Raw genomic sequence first — 20,069 nt, forward strand, 5'->3', positions numbered from 1 at the left:
CTGTAAACAGGAACCAACAATGCTTTTGCACCCACTACATGTTAGAAACCATGTTGTGCTTTAGTTAGACAATGATAGTTCTTCACCACAGAGCGTACTGCGCAGGACCCTTAGTCACTGAGGCTATGTTTGAGTTGGAACTGTGATTAAAAAATCATAATGGTCTTTTGGGTCATAATGGTGCCTTTGGTCACAGCACTTGGGAGGCAGAGGCAGGCAGATCTCTCTGAGTTCAAGGGCAACCTGGTCAACAGAGCAAGTTCCAGGAAAGACAGGGCTACACAGAGAAATCCTGTCTCAATAACCCCTTCCCCTCAAAAAAGAAAAAAAATTGTAGACAGGCCTGGGCTGAGGTAGGAAATTTTACTGAATTGAACTTTGGAAAAGAAGCAGTAAGCAGAAGCCCTATCCACAGATGCTCTTAGCGTCCTCATCCCGTCCAATCCCGTCCATGGCTTTGCAGCAGGTTAAGACTAGAATGGGCTTCCCGTGGGTTCCTGGTGAACTCCACATTCATAGACCCCTAATGTCAGATTTGCATGAAATCTTACAAATCACATATTTGGGCTCCCATTTCCTTTGCCATGTCTGATTACGAACAATCAAATCAGTGTCCACAGAAGTGTCTCCATGCAAGCCGTGTAGACAGAAGCCAGAGATAGAATGGGCATTCTCCCTCCAATATACCGTGGTCCCTACAAATCAATAGGGTACTGTGAACTCAAATGGCCTAGTGGGCTGTACCCACCAGCTGGCAAGACCTTCAAAGCTAGAGCGCTGGGGTTATCAGAAGAATCAGAGCCCACGGGAACAAAAAGTCCAGGTTATGTGAGGAAAGGCCATTGCTTTGAGCAAGAAATTTCAATAGACAAGGCAGAAACTTCTCCCTGGAATGACCCATGTGACTCTCTCTGAGGAAAACATCACACCACTATCAAAATTCAACACCCATCTAAAAATAGAGACTCTAAAAAAAGGGAGTAAATCCTGAAATCCAATAGATGAAGGTGCTAGGCAGAGATCGAGAGGGTTGACGTCAGCCATGAGGAAACTGGCTTTGTTTGATCAGCAGGTTAGATAACTTTGGCCTCTAGTTTTAGATTTCTACACGAAACTTTTCATTCGGATTAGGAATTGATATAGAAGTGTGCCCGTCACTTATGAGAGCTAGCAGCAGCCTGTGTCTCCCTCTCCCATTAGTCCAGAGCTCCCTGGTTGATAGTTCTATACCAGTCAAGCCTATGCCTTCTTCACAAGCTGCCTGGCCTTCTAGATGCACAGGGAAATGGAACGGCTGATGCCAGTTTCCCCTTCAAAACCTCTCATGGCCTCTGGGCTCCTGGGAGAGCCCATTCTTCCCAGCTCTTCCTGCAATGGCCCTCTTCTACCCCAGGAGGCAAACGTGGTGCTGTGATCTGAATCCCAGCTCTGTCTTGCTGGGGATGTTAATATGAAGCTGGACAAAGTGGGGCTGCTCTGTCAGATGGGAAAGCGGCAATGGAGTTCCATCCGGCTACAACACGCATGGGGTCTGCATGAGCACACACGCACACACCCTACCTCAACAAGGCACCTCCACGAACCCTGAGTGTGAATATAAAAATTAGCAGCATTGGAGTGAGCAAAGAGGTGAGCAGAATGAGTGTGCCCCTTCATGTTGGAAAACGTGCCAAACAGACCCACGTGGAAGAATACACACACACACACACACACACACACACACACACACACACACACACAAGTGTATAAATGTGTCTATCACTTCGTCCCCAAAGTTAGAGAATTTGTTTTTTGGCTTGGGTGTTTTGTTTGTTTGATCTTTCTTTGAGTCAATCTTCATATACAGAGAGAGTCGCCTCAAACTTTCTATCCTCCTGCCTCAGCCTCCAAGTGTTCAAAGGTGATAAATCCTATGTTTATTTTACCATAATAAAATGTGGAAATATAGAAGAAAATCTTCTTTCCGTGTTTCCTTACATGTAAAGAAGCTACCTTATGTGACAGACTCTAGACTAAGAGGCAGCACTCCTCCCTGTCTGCCCTGAGGTGGGCACACTGGAGCAAAGTGAGCCCTATAACTTTGCACTTCATTCTAGAATGGGTCCTTGCTTCAAGACCTGGGTGACCACTTTCTTCATGCAGCCTGATTGGTATGAAATTATGCGGCCCCTCTACTTGCACTCTTATCCCCCTCTCCACGTCCCTCGGCTCTCCTCAGGCAACGGAGATTGGCACTCAGTGACTTTACACACCGACCCTCCTATCAGAGTCTCCATAAGCCCTCAGTCACTTGCAGGCCACAGGGCCCTGAGTGTAAATTGGCTAAGGAAGAGAAATGGCATTGCCGCCCACCCATCCTGCTCACACAGGATGTTCTTCAGCACCAAGATGTGCTTCCTCGCATCACTGGATAAGACACTGTGTCACACAGAGCCCAAAGCATCCACGTAGACTCTCTTCACCTAACGCTGGAGAGCATTACCAAGCCCAGCACTACCACTTCCAATCTTCTACTGTCGAGCCCGTAGCATAGAGTCCCGAGGGCTGCTAATCCAAACCATCTAGAGGTATTGAACATCGAGGGCTTTTGTTTTCTAGAAACAGCCAGCAAAGGGGCCAAAAGCCCTCCAACTCCTCCCAGGCCCCACCACCCCAATGTCACCTGGCCTAGCAGGATCATGGCCTACCCTTCAGGTTGCTTTCTCCGTTCTCTTAGGTGGCCTGATTATTCACTAGATCTTTCTCTCTCCTGGTCACCTTGTACCCCCGCCATCCCTTCTTTTCTTTAGGGTTTGCAGTTTTGTTAAAAGTTAAAAAAAATTAGAGTTCTTTGAAACTACAAATCCTCTACTATGTTGTCAACACTTGCTCCAGGCAGCTCTCCCCTTGCCCACAGAGATGATTAAATCACATTTGAAAAACATCACCAGTTGCTTTTTAAGGATTCTCCACGCCACCCGTTCCCCAGGGCTGGAGGGAGGCTGGTGGGCGGGTGGAGATCCTGTAGAGGCTCAGCCCCATTCCCAGTTTCCCTCACAGCAAAGTCCTCCAGGATTTGGCTTCCCAGGCCTGGCAGGAAATGCCAGAGGGTGGGGGATGGGTACAGTGTGCAGAGATGCAAGTTTTAAAGAGGCAATGCCACGGGTGAGACTGGCCAAGTCGGGTTTTGTGGGATCCAGTTGGAAGGGATGGTTTTGTAATGGGGATGATAAAACACAAACACACAACATCTAGAAGGGCCTGGGAATTTTAGTTTTCTGTTAACCACAAAAATCAAAATAAATCTATCTCTTGGGAGCCCTCTGAGCTCCAGAGGCCAATGGAACAGGAGATTTCTGAAAAAGGAGCTTCTGTACCAGGTTCACACCTGGAGCAGGAAGGCCATGCTCTTTAGCACCAAGAGGGACACTTCAGTCCCTAACGAGGGTCCCCAGCACTGCCATGCTCCTTTCCCTCAGCCTCTGACTCCACAAGAGTCTGTTCTCCTTATTTTCTCAGTATGCACCCTTCCCCACAAACCTCACCTCTTTTTCCTTATCATTTGTCCGCAAAGAAGCAGGAGAACGGAGCTGTGAAACCTAGTGTGGGGAACACGTCAAGATGAACTCTAGAAAGGACTTTGGAGCCCATCTCTAGGTGCCCACCTTCTTCCCAATGCTTGCCCTATTTCAAGGGCCAGCTCTGTAGCTTCCGTAGCCTGATTTAGGTTCTCTAGAAACTCAAAACCACAGCAGGATCTCAAGTCTAGCACAAGGCCTGAACTTGATGGGTATGTATTTGTGGTTTTATTGACTGGCCTATCTGCCCATTCTCATTAGTGCTGGGTGCCAGAATCGTTTTATTTGCTTTTTATTTCCCAGAGTCTGTGCAAGAAGACTACGGCACAGCCAAGGACAGAACAGCTTTGTAGACAGAAATCTTTTTTTTTTTTTTTGGTTCTTTTTTTCGGAGCTGGGGACCGAACCCAGGGCCTTGCGCTTCCTAGGCAAGCGCTCTACCACTGAGCTAAATCCCCAACCCCGTAGACAGAAATCTTAAGTCACTATTTGAATTCAGCATGGTCCCCCAGCAGGCTGCAGCTGCCAGACTCGACTGGGCCATTATGGTTACTGTTGATGGCTCTGCACGGTGATCATTGCTGGATGCCGGAAAAGACACAGGGCCTTCCTTACTCTACACCCTTCCACGCTCTGCCAGCCGGTCTGTACCCATCTTAAAGCGCTGCACAATCTGCTGGGATGCTCTCAAGGAAGTTTCTGGGAGAGCCATTCCTCCCCATATCCTAGAAACCGAGTCTATTGGTGACTTTTCCATTGTTGTAACCAGACACCATGACCAAGGCCACCTAAGAGTAAAGAGTTTCTTGGTGCTTATGGTTCCAGAGGGGTGGAGTCCATGATGGCATAGCAAAGATGTGGCAGCGGAAGCAGTGGGCTGGGGGCTCAGATCTTGAGTATCATGTGGGAAGCAGAGAGCACATTGGGAGTGGTGGGAGGCATCTAAAGTCTGAAGCCCAGCCCCAGTGACACAGTTCCCCCACAAAGCCACACCTCCTAAGACTCCTCACACACCAAGTAGAGACCAACTATTTAAATGTCTGAGCCTGGAGGCGTCCTTCTCATTTAAACCACCTCACTGAGGCTCAGCCCAAACCTGACTTAACACCGGCTGTTGCTCTGCCCGTTCTAATCAAGGACGAGACAAAAATCTTGATAGGATTGAAACAGATCTTTGTGGTTCTGAGTCATATACCTTGGTCAAAACCACGACGGAATCAGTGACTGAGGGATGGGACTTTTTTTCAGGAAAAACAACATCCAAGCAAGATTGAAAATTGACAGCTGATTATGGCTGCCCTCTCTGCTTCCAGTCCTGCCCAAATCTCACCCTTCAAAAGCACTGCTGCTTCGCTAGACCCCGAGGAACAGCAGCTCCCGGGTCCTCTTGGTTTGCGTGTCACTGAAACACTAAGGATTACTTAGTGTTCACTTACTGCAGAAGTTAGTCTGAGCCTCCAATCCTGAACCCAGTCAGCCAGTCATCCTTCCTCATGAAAATCTGTGTTCTGCTGAGAACCCCACACCAGCTTCAATCAGGAGGATATAGCCAATCTTCAAAACCATGACTACCGGCCATTAAAGGGCAAGTTCGTTTTTAAAAATTAAATTTGGGGTCTTTAGATGATTCTTCAAAGGTTCCTTTTATCAGTAAATCAATGAGTAAAATATATACATGGTGTATAAAACAGGCACCAACCTGCTCCTAGGGTGATGCTGGGTTCCTGACTCTGGCCTAAGGGAAGGTCTCTGAACTGCACACCAGTTCATTTCCTCTGCCCAAGTGAAGTCCATGATGTTCTTCAATGCCCCTTTGTATGTCGATGAGAAACCTTGACATTCTTCAGTGCATGATTTCTGTAAAAAATGATGCCACTGCCCTTTCTCATTTACCTATCAAGCAAACCTTCAACTTCCCAGGAATCCCCTTAGATAGGAACCCCATGCAGCCTTCACATGACTACTCCCTCTCTACACAGCCACATCAGTCAGGAGAAAGAGATGGCCTTGAGAGACGACGGGGCACTAGCTGGCTTGGCCATAGCAGCGATACTAGATCACGGCCTCACAGGGGTAGCAACCCCAGCAGCCAGAGGTACGAGGTTTGACTGCCAACATGTACTGCCTGTAGACGACAAAACCTGGTATTCATAGGCCAGAGACAGAACTGGTGCCTAGCACACAGGAGACTCTAAGTTCAGTTCCTAAAACCTACAGCACACACACACACACACACACACACACACACACACACACACACACAGGTGCACACGCAGTATTACTGGTTCTTTGAAACAATTTTCTCAGTGGTACAAAGAGGAGAGTAGACTAAGTGGTTTTTGTTGTTCATTGTTGTTATTGATTTTAAGACAAAACTCTAAACTACTGGATGTGAGCCCGTGTGAAAAGAACCACAGACAATACAGACACATCGGACCCGAGACGTTTCTCTTTACTCCTGAATTAAGTTAGAAGATATGGTGGCTCACACCTACAATGCCAGGGCTTAAGAGGTGGAGACAGGATTGCCTCGAGTTTCAGGCTATTATGAACTGAACTTCAGAATGAGGTCCAATCTCAAAACCCAAACCACAATAGCCAAGCTGTAGTGGGAGAAAAGGAAGCTGAGCCCATCTCTGGACTTGAACTGCCTCACTGGACTCTGCACACTGGACAGTGTGTGGACTGTACACACACGCGATCTCACACTAATCTGGCATTACACAACACCAATTTAAAAGAGAGAGGACACTTAGCCTCCAGTTTGAGGCTTGCTCAGAAAAGAAAGATTCTTACGGAGCAGAGCAATCCTGGTGTCCCTAAGAAATAGGCCACAGAATGGCTGAACGTTTTCAGATGGTTCTCATCTCTGAAGGGATCACAGGGATAGGAAAACTTTCTAGATCAATGTTGCCTAATGTGGACTAGGTGTCAGGCGTGGGTTCATGGGGAGGGTCGGGACCCAGTAAGTTGGGCAATCATGAATTAAACTAAGGTGATCTTTCCTTGTATGCTGCGGGCTCTTCCCAGGCTTCAGTGGACTAATGTGTCCTGAGGCTACTGGGCAGAAGCTGGGTCCACAGAGTCTTTCAATTTTAAAGCTCCCCAGATAAGCAGGGTTTTCAGAAACTGCCTCAAGGTGGGGGTGGGGGTGGTGCAAAAAGGCTGTAAATTTTCTAATGGTGGAATGGGATCTTGTTCACCAGGACCTAGAATTTGGAACACACACACACACACACACACACACACACACACACACACACACGAGCAACTGCATACATGCCCTTCGCTGTCTAGGATCCAGGCAACAGGTCTGGATGACCTACTAAAGAACGCAAACATTACAAATTCATAACACATCATAGAAAACTTTTCTCCTACACACTTCCCAAAAAAAGGAAAATACAATAAGAATTTTATGAAGAACGTGTGTTTTTTTCCCTAGGAATAATACCAAACCAGATGAAGAGGACGCTCCAATGCCCTTACAGACAGACACTCATCCTTTACTGCCCCCTGCTGGCAGCCACACGCATCTCTGGTAAGTTTTATAATGGTTGGATTTCACTGTGGAATTCCAAGCATTTGTTTAAATTCAGCTTCTCCTATGACATCACGCGGCGTAGAAGGATTAAGGTAGCTTTGGCTTTTTTCTTTCTTTTTTTTTTTTTTTTGCTTTTGAGCTACAATCAGCTTAGACGAGGTCTGATTGTTGCTACACGGGAGCTGGAGCAGGGTCTACACCGGGTCTGTTGGTTTTTCCAATGAGTCAACACTGGGGTTAGCCATCTGGCTTTGTGTTGCTACAATCTGAAAGTGCACTATCGATCTTGCTTCCCTGCACAAGCGCCCACATGCAAAGTCCCATGACCCCGAAAGAAGACCGTGTTCAAATGAACGCCTATCTCTGCGAGGGTAAAAATCCACTCCGCCATACAAAGTTTGCAGAGAGGCACGCAGACGGTCAAAACGCCACAGTACTGCCCGGGATGGCGGCTGGCCAGCCCCTTTTTAAGCATTACTTACCTTGGTCTGGAAGCAGCAATAGAGTTGGGTTAGATAAGGGTGTTTCCGCGCCAGAGCCAAAATCCTCTTCTCTGTCATCGTGCAGTCCACGTCGTCATCCTGCAGGATGACGTCCTTCTTTAAGACCTTCACAGCATAGACTTCATCCTTACCCTTGAGCTCGGCCAGCATGACCTGCAACCAGTTTTAATCATCTGGTCAGTCTACGAATACACAGAGTCAAAGGATGTCAAACACCTTAATGCTAATTGCTTCTTCCCTTTAATTTCTAATGAAGATGTTTAGGAAGTTTACATTTTAAACATTTACCAACTACCTTTCTTTTTTTTAATCTTTGGCACAGTGCTCGGGAAAGAGAAGTTTACTGCACCGGGAATAAGTAATTATTCATCTACAGTGATTCCATAATTATCAAAGAATGAATGTAGCATGCTTTCTCTCTCTCTCCCTTTTATCCTCCTCACTTTCCCCTCGTTCTTCCTTCCTTTCACACTATGTAGCACAGGCTGGTCTTGAACTCTTGACACTTCGGCTTTACCCAAGTGCTGAGATATTAGGTGTGCCCTATCACGCCACACGTAAATACAGGGCTTTCAGAAGAAGCAATGTGTTGTATGTATTTTCCTACGAGGTCTCCATCTTTACATGCCTGCTGGCACTTGGTTCAAGGTAGATACGCTACAGTTAATTCTGCTGTCGCCTTCATATCAGAAACCTAAGTTATTCTCAAGTAAGTTCTGTATAAGTTGTGCTGAGTGCTTTTGGGCACAATTTAAAATTTGGCATTATATCCTTGAAATAGAAAATTTCAGAACTAAAAGTTTAAGCATTTTACACATTTCCTGATTTTTAATAAATATTTGTTTGTTTGTTTGTTTGTTTACTTATTTACTTTATATGAGTACACTGTTGCTTTCCTCAGACACACCAGAAGAGGGCATCAGATCTCATTACAGATGGTTGTGAACCACCATGTGGTTGCTGGAAATTGAACTCAGGACCTCTGGAAGAGCAGTCAGTGCTCTTAACTGCTGAGCCATCTCTCCAGCCCGAATTTCCTGATTTTTAAGAGGGCTATAATCATTCGCACAGCGTGCCACTTTAGGGAATAGCATCTATGAGCATGGGGCCACTTTCACCTACCCCTGCTGCTGGTCTGCTTCCTCTTCCTTAACAAGTGGGAGAGATTACCTTGATTCCGTTTTCACCTTGCAGCCTACCTCCCTGGGGTACTTATTTTCTAATCGAGTCTCTTTGCCAGAGCTACTTTTCTCCTCTGTCTAGTTATTTGTGGGGTTATGTTATTTCTCCTAAGTCTCCTGCCTTCTGCGCTGGCCCTCCCTTGCCTGCCTCGTGACAGTCTGCTATCTTGTCTTACTGAACACGACTCGTTATGTACTTAATGCCACCCTGTGTTTGCCATTACAGTTCTAACCACAGTGCTGCAGGCAGAGACACAAGTCCTTCCCTGGATGGCCTGATGGCTTATGGGTAGTCTATTTTCTTGGCGTTTGCCTATCAGTTGGTGTTTTCATTGATCTCCAAATAGTTACAGGCCATTCTCCTTCCCACGGACTTTGAAGGATGCTATTCCAATGTTGTTGTCAACGTCATAGAACATAATCCAAGGAACATGAGAGGTTGAAGATTCTGTCACCTACAGAATACAGCCTATAAAACTGGCCCAAACCGTCTTGTGATGGCGGTGATTTTGCCTAAGAAACTAGCTAAGCCCTCGGAGTCATCAGAACTCCTATCCCGTCTACTTTATGTGCAAGCCTGGAAGCTCTGAGCGTGCTCTTTTTCCTATAATGTTGCTCACATTCAGACCTAGCCCTGCTCATGGCCTACGCCAGAGTCACACTTAAACCACAGGCCCGGGGTCTGTTTCCTATTGAGCTGGTTTTTAAAGAATGTGATTGCTTCAGCAGTTGCCACCTGAGGAAACTCCAGTATCCTCCCTGCCAGGAGATCTCAGGACAGATAGGGCGGAGCAGGCCCTGTGCCTGGGGGCTTCGCAGAGCCTTCCCCAAGAAGGGCCCTAGAATGTCGATTAGGTCTTCAGCTCCTGGCTGCTTCCCAGAGCCCAGGAGAGATGAGAGCACCCGACATTTGGAGCTGTCTGATTACCCACCAGGCACAGCATCAGGGCAGACAAGGAGATAGGCAGTTGTCTGAAATGCCCTCTTGGTTTCCTAGGCTTTTTGTCTTCCTAAAAATGAAATCTTTGCATTTTGTCAGGCCCATCCCTGAAGGGCACAGCCCCAGGAGGCATATGATGCAGCAGAGAGCAGGGGAAGTGTCCTCAAGGACAGAGGCCCCAATCCACTACACGGTTATGCAGTTCTCTCACACGGAGAGGAAGAATGTTTAGTAGGAGCTGGGAGAGTCAGTTACAGGAATTTCAGCTCCCAAAGTCCTACACAGAAAGGTTTGCCCTGAACCCAGAGTCTACCAAGGGCAGGGGCTTACAGTTTGTGCTTAAAGTCTTCCTACTGAGAAAGCGGGATTTCAGATGGCTCTCTGCACAACGGAAGAAAGATGCACACGGGTCAACTGTGGAAACCAGGGAGCACATGCTAAACACATGAAACCTCTCTGTGTGCTCCTCCCTCCCTCCCTCCCTCCCTCCCTCCCTCCCTCCCTCCCTCCCTCCCTCCCTTCCTCCCTCCTTCCCCTCCTCTGCCCATTTGATTAATGAGAACAACCCAGTCCTACAGAGAAATGCCCACAGACCTTGCCAAAGCTGCCTTTGCCTAACACCTTGATGAAGTTGAACTCATCCAGGCCCAAGCGCTTGGCCTGGCCTTGCCGGACTTCACCGTTCTCGCCAGGGCTTGCCAGCTGGCCATCAGTAGACGACGAGGCTCGGTGCTCCTCTCCTCGGTTGTCAAATGACAAGGCCTTCCGGATGTTGTTTTCAAGTTCTTTTAGTTCTAGGGCCAAAGGTAAAGAGGAACTTGATTAGAACATACTTCACTAGCTGTTTACATTAGCCCTCAGCATTCAGAACCCATCCTTCCGTTCCCCCTGGCGGCAGATCCAGGGGTGTCGTCTAACACATGTCTTTGGGTACCTAACGAACAATAAGGCACCAGTCTGCAAAGAGGAGGACATAGTTCCTGATCTGTCAGGATTCACTGCCAATAAAGGCCTCTGAAGGCCTCCTCACAACCTTGTCGATCATTCAGGTGTGGTGAGGATGCATATCTTCCCTGGATCTCTGCGGACTTGGGGGTAACAGGTACCCTTCCCTTCAACTTTCCTTTGAAGATGAGAGCACTCCAAAGCCACCCTCACAGGCATTACTGGTGAGAAAGTCGCTCACTCGCTCACTCGCTCACAGGGACTGTGAACTAGAACTAAAAGAACTTGGAAACGTCATCTAGGAAGCCTTTATTTTTCTCGCCTTGATGTTGGCTTTACTCTGAGTACTTGTCCCACACAAAGCTACCTAGTAGAATGAGCCACAGGCTTATCATTAACAAAAGACTAGCTTCCCACAATGGCATGTCACAATCTCGTCTCTGCTGCGTCAGGAATTCTGAAGTCCAATTTCACAATGACGAGACGGTCTTGTGGCCTTCCGGAGTATGTGACCCAAATTACCTGGACCATACTGCTGGGCGTCCCTTTGACCTTTTCTATTTGAAGAAGGTCTATTATGGTTAGACATTCACTCACCAACGTGAGCACTCGTCTGTATGGTATGGATCTCCTGACGTGATCCTACTCTAAAGGACTCTCATGACTAACAGGGGTTACACACGGGGACAGAGTGTTTATACCTTGGAATGAGGACAGACCAGTGAGCAACGCCTCTGGAGAGGAAGATCTCTGCCTCTTTTTCAGAAGGACTTTAGTCATGAGGGCCCATGCAGGGGATCTGGAGTGAACTCATCTTGGGTGGAAGGACAACAGCCAAGCCTGCGGACAGCCTTGTGACAACAGACTCAGACTTCCATGGCTCACTCACTCCAAAGTATGAGTTTTGTCCCCCTGGGAAGGACTCAGTTGTTAAGAGCGTCTTGGAAGGTAGAACCCAGATGTCTGAAGACCCCAAAGCTCGAAGAAAATGGCTCTCTGGATTCTTACAACAGAGGGAGACAGCGTCTTGCCCATCTGCCTTGTGATAGTTACCAAGACCGTTTCATATCCTTTAGTTCTCATGTCAGGCTCTGCAAGCATGGGACCTGCCTGGCTGGATCATCTGTCTGAATAAAGCCCCAAGGGGCACAGCAGACAGCACACCAGGCAAGAGCCAGGCCTGGAAACCAGGGGTACGTCACCCTCCCCGGGTCTGTTATCCATGGACCCCATCTCTTTGAAGTTCCAGGACATTCCGTATTTAAAGGAGAAAGCTGAAAATCTCTGACTGGCCCAGGATAGGGTCTGTAAGCTGATTACTTAGGGAGGGATGGAGTCTCTTTTGGGATGAGGCAAAGACGCAGAAAAAGAGACCGGAAGAGGGTCTGAGATCAGCTACTCTATAGTCTCAAGACTGGTGAACGGCCACTGAGACGGTCCTGCTTACTCCTGAGTAAGAAGTGCTGCGTCACAGTGACGGCCTCCAGTGAGGAGTTCATAGTTCAGGAGAGGCACACGCCCGTCCTGGACACCAAATTAGTTCTTGGCCTCAGGACAAGCATTTTCAACTCTGACCTCCCATCTTTCAGCCTGTTACCTGATATGGAGCTGGTGTGAGTAAAACATTAGCGACAACACCACAGGAAGGGCCATAGAGAAGGGCACCACCATGCTGTGAGGCCGTTCCACCTTGTCCCTGCATGCAGCTCTTTCCAGGTTGTTTGGGACCCGTTAGTCACCAGAAGGGAGGCTTCAGACAGAAGTGCTTGTTTAGCCCTAGATCTCAGAGTCCATAAACCTGTTTTTATGCCCCTGAACTCACCATCTTAAGCGTATTTAGTCAGAAGGAAAGAGACATCCGGAGCGTAGGCAGAGGAAAGTCAGGCCTAGGGCTGACTCCCTTTGCTTCTCAGATTTCACCTTTCTATTCCCATCTGTTCGTTCAAAGAACGGGAGAGGAGACATCTTCCCTAAATCAGCCTGATCTCAAATCTTGGGATGCCATGATTAAAGGGGAGGACACAAGTGTATGGATATGTCTAGGTTCAGACAGAAGGATGGCTTGATGCGCAAAGGACTGGGACCTCTCTTCCTCTCTACACTTGAAGCCCTAGGCTGGTGGGAACTGAGGTTAGCACTCCCGCCTAGTGCCCTCAAGAAAGCCATGTAGCATTCGAGAACAGCCACCATATCGACAAGGAAGCAGTGTGTGGGGACCTGCTGGTGGGCTGCTGGCCGTACTGAATAACAAGTGAGAGGTCAGAGGTAAGAGGCAAGTCTCAGAGTCTCACCCTGGTCACAAGGGGAGGTGGGCGCTGACTTGGATCGGTCGTCTTCTGATGGGGAGTTTCCAGAAGCCGGCTGTGGGGACTCAGCACCAGCAGCGAGCTAAAGAGGACAGAGGACAGGAGAGTTGTCAGAAAGGAGGCTTGTGCCGCCAAAGGCCTCAAGACACCGTACGGAATCTCAGAAGCACAGCAATGCCCAGCAGACGAGAGCAGGCGCTTAAGGATTCATGTGCCAACTTAATGGAAAACCAAACCAAAACATGAACGATCTCCACTCCTCAACATTTAACCTCTCCAAAGACAGATGACCTCTAAAGCTCTGCTCCAGTCGTTCCGTAACACCCTCCCCCACGCACCCTCATCCCTCGCTCCCAACCTCACAATATTTATATAATGCAAGTTCTCTCTCCAAGGCCATGCGACCCTGACCAGCTCTACCCCGTTTGGTGTTTATCCATGATCGTATCCACATTATATCATAACAGCATCTGCAGGTGCATGTTGGTTCTCTACTCACACTTTCCAGTACTTTCACTGCCCCTAGTGGCTGGCACAAAGTAACACACATAACAGAAGCTCATTAATATTTTCTGATGTCTTTTAACCCATTAGCACATTTGTTTCCTGGAATAGCGTTGGCAGGTCCAACTTAAGTGTCAGTATGGATGTAGAGATAACGAGAATTGCGGCTCCCTTTGCTCTTGGTCTTCCCAAGGGCTTTTTCTAGCAAACGGTCTGAGACTCCTGAAAAGACCATTTAGCTTCTGACCAAGGATACGTCTCTCCCCTATCTGTCATGTCATACAACTGAAGCTTTCTATCAGGGCTGTCACTCACTGGAGATTGCTGGATGATTACTCCCTGGTACTTTCTCTACCCGATCCTACATTTCCCAGCGGCCCTTTCTCATCGTGAGTTCACAAACGTAAGTCTGCAAATGTAAGGGAGTGGACAGCACCTTGTCACTAGAACCACAGTCTGTGTGAATGCAGGACAGAAGAGGAAAGAGCATTTCCCTTTAAACCTCTTGTGACAATGAAGGACTGTCACATTTCCAGCAGAGAAAAGCCATTCTTCTGAGAAGGACTTTCTTTAGGGCTTAACACTGGCACAAGGCACCAGAGTCCTTGCTCAGGCTGCTTCTTTAGGGGCCCTGGCATTACTGGCTGGTGTCATGTGGCTTTGTAACTCCATTGCCTTGGGGCACCAAACAAAGTTGGTTTCTTTTTCCCCCAGTAGGATTCACAGAGCTTAGAGAAGCCCCCAATGTTTGAGGCCTCACAGTGGACTGCGAGAGGGTAGTTTCTTCAGGGATTTTGAAATAGCTTTGTTTGTTGGAAAGACAGGGAGTGTTAAAAAGAAGTTATTTGACCCTCCTCATCAGTGGGAACCAAGCTTTTCTGGGGACATAGGGAAAAGACACAGATGGGTTCAAGACCAAGAAGAGTGGGGAATGTAGGCTCCTTGGAAGGGACTTCAGGACAAGGGTAGAGGGAACTTGAGGAACAAAGGCCGTGAGGCACTCAGAGACGCACTTGCTCTCCTAGGAAAGGCCTTGGAGAAGTCTGACTCCTGGCAGATGGGGCCACACTCTACCCGCCCACAGCAGCACTGACTTTCTCAATAATATCATTCTCATAACCTGGTTCCCAGAGGCATCTAAAATTTTCCAGAGCAGGTATCATGGCTGGAGCAGAGCCCACTAGAGATACCCTTAGCTCTGTTCGCATCCGTAGGCCTTGACTTGCCAAAAGAACACATTAGGGGATACAAGCCTTCCTCTCGACACTTGGAACATCATATGGATAAGTGGACTCCGGTCTCTAAAGAAAGGCCATGGGTTCTGAAATCATGATCAACTCAGCGCTAGCTGAAGCAGCTGACTCATCCGTGCACCCAGTTATCCTCAACACCAGGGCCCAGATTCAGACACTAACTACTTCATGACAGCTCTGGAGACAGGTTGGTCTGCCTCAGTGCCTAGAGCAGCAGAGACCCTGAGGGAGCTGGTGGGAGTCGAACAACCCTAAGACCATTGGAAAACACGGACATTTATGTTACAATCCATAGCAGTAGCAAAGTTACAGTTATGAAGTGGCAATGAACAATTTTATGGTTGGGGGTCACAGCACGAGGAACCATGTTAAAGGGCCGCAGCACTAGGAAGGTTGAGAATCATTGCTCTAGAGTGTCATGTATTTTTTTCCAGAAGGGACTTCAAGGTCTTCACCTTAAAGCTTGTTTTCTCTGGTGAACTTTATTCTGTCGTGTTCCTGAAAATTGAACTCAGGGGTTTCACGTACATGTAGGAAAAGACTCTAGTGCTAAGACCCCCCAACCCACACATAACTTAAGGCTTGCCCTGCCATCTGCTTCCTCCAATTCTGAGGTATAATGAGCCATTCGTGTTATCTGGCCTCTTTCTACAAACACAGGATATTTTGAGTAAGGTGTCAATGCCAGGAATCTTATATCCCTGCGTGAAAATACTCAGAAGCAGGCCTGGAGAGGGTTCCAGCGAAACTACCCAGGGGTCCTTACCTTTTTCCTTCTCTGGCCACTGTTGGTGATTTTGTCTGGAGTAACGCCAAGATCGGCCAGCACCTTGGCAATTCCTCTGGCGTCCACCCCACAATTGGGAGCCACGTTGGTCTCGCATCGACGGTGAACATTCATTTTGCAGACTGTAAGGGAACACGGGGAATAAACATCCATGCTCAGGCCAAACATGATCTTTACCAAATTACAGAAGTCAGTGCTCATTCAAAAGAGGTTGGAAAGTAAAGAAATATAAAAATAGATAAAACTACGGCGTATTCCATTACAGAGACCTACAGCAACCCAGCAGCCATTTTGCAGAAAATGTCCAGAAGATGTTTCTGGTTGTTTCTCCCTGACGCTTTTCCTGCATACATGAAGAGCAAGCAGGTGGTACATTACATTTCCCTTAGGGCAATGGGACACTGCCTCTGTAACAACCAAGTTATTTTCACCGACCTAGGCTTGATTCTAGGCACAAATGGGTGCATGCCACATATGTGGTCTGCCCACCACTCTGCTGTGGGTCACATGACACAGGGAGCTCCTTGGTAATCACAGGAGACACTCAGCCAGCTTCCAACAGGGCCAGAGGGAAACAAACAGTCCCGAAATAGGCCAGAGCGCTTCTGCTTGTCCTACACAGGCCTGCCCTGAGAAGAAACATCTTGTTTGAGCTTTATTCCTGGGTTTTATCAGATCCTAATGAAACCTGGGGAAACATTAAGTCCAGACCACTCTAATCACCCCATTTTGCCTGAGGCTGGGAGCTGGGGTTTACACTCCTTAGGCACAAGCTACCTATAAGACACCATACCATAGAGCACTTGATGCCAGTCTCTTGTATATCATATCTAGTTATCATGGAAAATACAAAACATACAAAATAGTTTGAGGAGATGGCATAATGGATCTAGACACTGATATCGCAAGGATATTGGAACGATTAGACTGGGATTATAGCTAATAAGCTTTAAGAGGCTCTGAGGGTACAGCTCAATGGTGGAATACTGGCCTACGTACTCGTACATCGAGCCCTGGGTTCCATCTTGGATGGGGCGATGGGGGGTCAGTTTAAGGAGACCTGCCACCTCAAGGTTACCACTACTTTCCAAAGCAAACTGTGGCCCAAGCCTCTGACACAAGGGCCATTGGATGATGTTTACAATCCAAACCGTCACATGGGTATGATGACGGTGATTGTTTTACTAAATGATGCCCCCACACTGCTATGATGTGATGCCGGCACGTGACAGCTCCACCGTTACAAGAGTCCTGTTCTATTGCTAGTTACTGTTATCAACCTCTCATTGTGCCTAATTTATAACTCTGTCACAGGTAAAAGCCAGGAAGAAAAGCAGGGCTATTTGCAGTTCCCAGTGCCCATGGGAGCTCTTTGTCATATCTCCTGCCACTCCATTAGGGTTTTAGAGCGAATCTGCTTCTTTGTCCCACAATATTAACTGGATACAGATAGTTTTAGACCAAGGAAAGCCATTGTATTAAGGGAGGGGCAGTGCATAGTGATAAACAAGCCAGTTCACCAAATAGATGAAACCCCTGGTGTATACACCTAGCAGGAGACGCCAAAAGTGTATCTGGTTAAAAAAAAATGAAAAAAAATGGATGGCCTCACTATTAGATCCAGAGACTTCAATCCTCCTTTACCAGACAGGAACAGGCTTGAGGACAGAAAATCCTCAAGGCCACAGTTAAATGCTGCAACTCTATCAATCACCTGATATAACTGACTGATATAACTCAGTTCAATAACCTGAACTGAGTCCACTGACTTTCACCCAGCAGAAAGACACACACTGTCTTCAAGCACACAGAAATGTTCCTTTGTATACACCCCACGCTGAACCATAAAATGCCTTAAATCAAATTGTTTCAGAACTGTTCTGACTTTCCACCCTAGCCTGCAACAGACCATCAGACAAGCAATTGCTATAGAGACAGCAACTGCTGGACTCCAGCTCTGGGACTGTATGCATGCTGGGTGCTAGGCCAGTGAAGTCAGGAACGGTACAGCATGTCCAGATGGTTGGCAGTCTTTAGAACTAGAGTTAGGCCATGCCTACAGTGGGTCTAAGGCTGGTGTTGACATGGTAGCAAATGCTCCAGACTATTGGGGCCATGAAGTTGGGAGCATCACCAAGCTACCTACCCTGCTCCCACTAAAACACCTCTCTCCATACTACCACATCAAGAGCCCAAAATGGCTGTACCACAACGACCGGGGCTTCTACCTGGAAATTTCCCATAATGGGTGGAGGGATAAGGTTCAGAAAAAGGGTGAGGATTACAACAAACTACAATGTTAAGAACAGGAAAGCGGGCCAGAGAGATGGATCAGCCTTTGGTGGCTACGCTAACAACCAAGCTGTCAACCTGAGAGAACATGTGTCATTAGAGCAGAGCAAATGGATTCTATGCTGCTATGGAGGAAGGAGAGAGGTCACTGACTTACACAGAAGCTGAAATTCTAAGGGAGTAAAGCCACCAAGAAAACACAGTGCCAAGAAGCAGATGCCAGGCTGGAATCGGGGCAGTATTGTTCTGAGCATGAGCTCCAAATCACCAGAGTTCACTTTGTTGGATTGTGAAAGCTATACTTTTAAATTTTATCCCAAAAAACTGTATAGTATTTATACCATGTCTGGTTGTAGATCACAGTGGAGTGGAACTAGAAGTCAGTAACAGAAAGGTAACTGGAGAATCTCAAGCAACACACTACCAACTAACAAGGAAGAAAAAGGAAGACTCCCAAGGGGAAACTGACCGATGTTTATCAATTATAGCTTACCAAAGTTGATGAGATGTGGCCAAAGCAGTACTTAGAGGAAACTTCATAGCACAAAAATGTGTATATATTAGAAAGAAAAGGTCCTAAAACTTGTCATCTAAGCTTTAGCTTAAGAAACTAGAGAAAGGTACAAATTAAACCCAGGATAAGGATAAAATAAAATAAAAATCGCATCAAAATCAATTAAATTATGAATGCAAAGTCAAGTGAGAAAAAGCTGTTTTTTCAAAAGATCAATGAGCCTTTCATCCAGGAGAGAGAGAGAGAGAGAGAGAGAGAGAGAGAGAGAGAGAGAGGGAGGGAGGGAATACAATTGTTGTTGGGCCTTCTGAATCATAGACAAGTGCTCTGTCACTGAGCTACATCTCCAAGTCTCTACAAATCCTTAATATATTTGAAATGATAAATATCAGAATTAAACATCTGTCAAAGTGCATGCAGGAAGAAGAAAAGGTCAGTAAGAATAGCTCTTCTGCTAGTAAAGTTTAGTCAATAATCCCTTTCTGAAAAAGCACTGGGTCCAAATGGATTCACTGGTCAAGGTTACCGACTTTTAAGGAAGAAAAACCAATTCTCTGATGTGTCTTTTGGGAAACAGAGGCAGAGGAGAAACTTCCTAACTCATCACGAATCCCCACCATCCCAAGGAGAAAAGACAATGGAAAGCTACAAGCCAGGACCTCGCACCTTAGATGCAGACACTCAAAGCAAAAATGTAAAAATTGACAATAACCCTTAACAAAACTATAGCAAAATTAATCTAACAATGATTTAAACCTAAGAGAGTATTAAATGCCATGATCTTGTGGAATTATTACAGGTGTGGAATGCAGATTCAACATTTGGAACAAGACGTCTCACTAAGGCTCGCCAGCATTAGTCTGGAGATGGGAACCTAGAGAGCAGGGCAAACACAAGAACCAGAGGGCACCACACAGAGAGGAAGCCGAAGGGTCCCTGTCTACAGATGCAAACTTGTCTGTAGAAAATGTTAAAGAGTAGAGATTAAAGGAGAGAGAAAAGGGGAGGGGAGGAGAAGAGGAAGAAGGCGCAGGAAAGAGAGGGAGGGTACAGGAATAGGAGGGTCACAGAGAAAACTCCCCTAGAGCCAATACTTGGCTATAATAAGGTTCAGGATATAGGGTTAATAGAAAGTCACTCAATTCCCTATACACCAGCCGTAAATAAAGGGATTTTAAAACTAAAACCATTGTTGCTTAAATGAGCACTCCTAAATGAAATAAATAAAAATCTAGCAAAATACATACAAGGTTCATATGAGAAAAACTATGAAATTATGATTTTAAAACCCTAAAGAATTAAATGTCTGGAGTTTCATCCCACGATTATGGATTGAAAGCATCGATGGCATGAATGAGAAGGGATCCTATAGGCTCGCTCGCTCATATGCTTGAATACCTGGTCCCTAGTTAGAACTGTTAGGGAAGGATAAATGGTGTCATGGTGGGTGGGCTTCGAGGTTTCAAAAGACATGCCTAGTGTTCTCCCTGTTTCCTCTTTGAAGATAAAATCGTGATCTATCAACCGTTCCGTCTACAATGGCATCACTCCACCAGCCTAACTAAATGTTTTCTTTTATCAGTTGCCCTGATCGTGTTGTCTTATCACAGCAATAGAAAAGTAGTAACTAAGATAAAAACAGCTTGAAGCTGTCATAACCTTAGCTTTTCTGAACTTGAGTTATAAACTTGAGGCAGTTCCAACAAACTGATTCCTGAAAGGCTAGAAGCCCATAGTCAGCCT

General features: G+C 46.7%; 1 protein-coding gene across 2 annotated transcripts in view; it reads right to left on the minus strand.

Moving 5' to 3' along the window:
• Positions 1-20,069, minus strand: part of Prkce (protein kinase C, epsilon) — a 486,882-nt gene that overhangs the window by 147,937 nt on the left and 318,876 nt on the right. For both annotated transcript variants that reach the window (NM_017171.2, XM_039111827.2), the window contains exons 7-10: positions 15,500-15,642; positions 12,962-13,058; positions 10,320-10,519; positions 7,584-7,757 (exon numbers count right to left, since the gene is read on the minus strand). In NM_017171.2, coding sequence (NP_058867.2) covers positions 7,584-7,757; positions 10,320-10,519; positions 12,962-13,058; positions 15,500-15,642 — 614 coding nt within the window. The remainder of the gene's footprint in view (positions 1-7,583; positions 7,758-10,319; positions 10,520-12,961; positions 13,059-15,499; positions 15,643-20,069) is intronic.

Source organism: Rattus norvegicus, chromosome 6 (assembly GCF_036323735.1).
Source record: "Rattus norvegicus strain BN/NHsdMcwi chromosome 6, GRCr8, whole genome shotgun sequence".
NCBI classification, from domain to species: domain Eukaryota; kingdom Metazoa; phylum Chordata; class Mammalia; order Rodentia; family Muridae; genus Rattus; species Rattus norvegicus.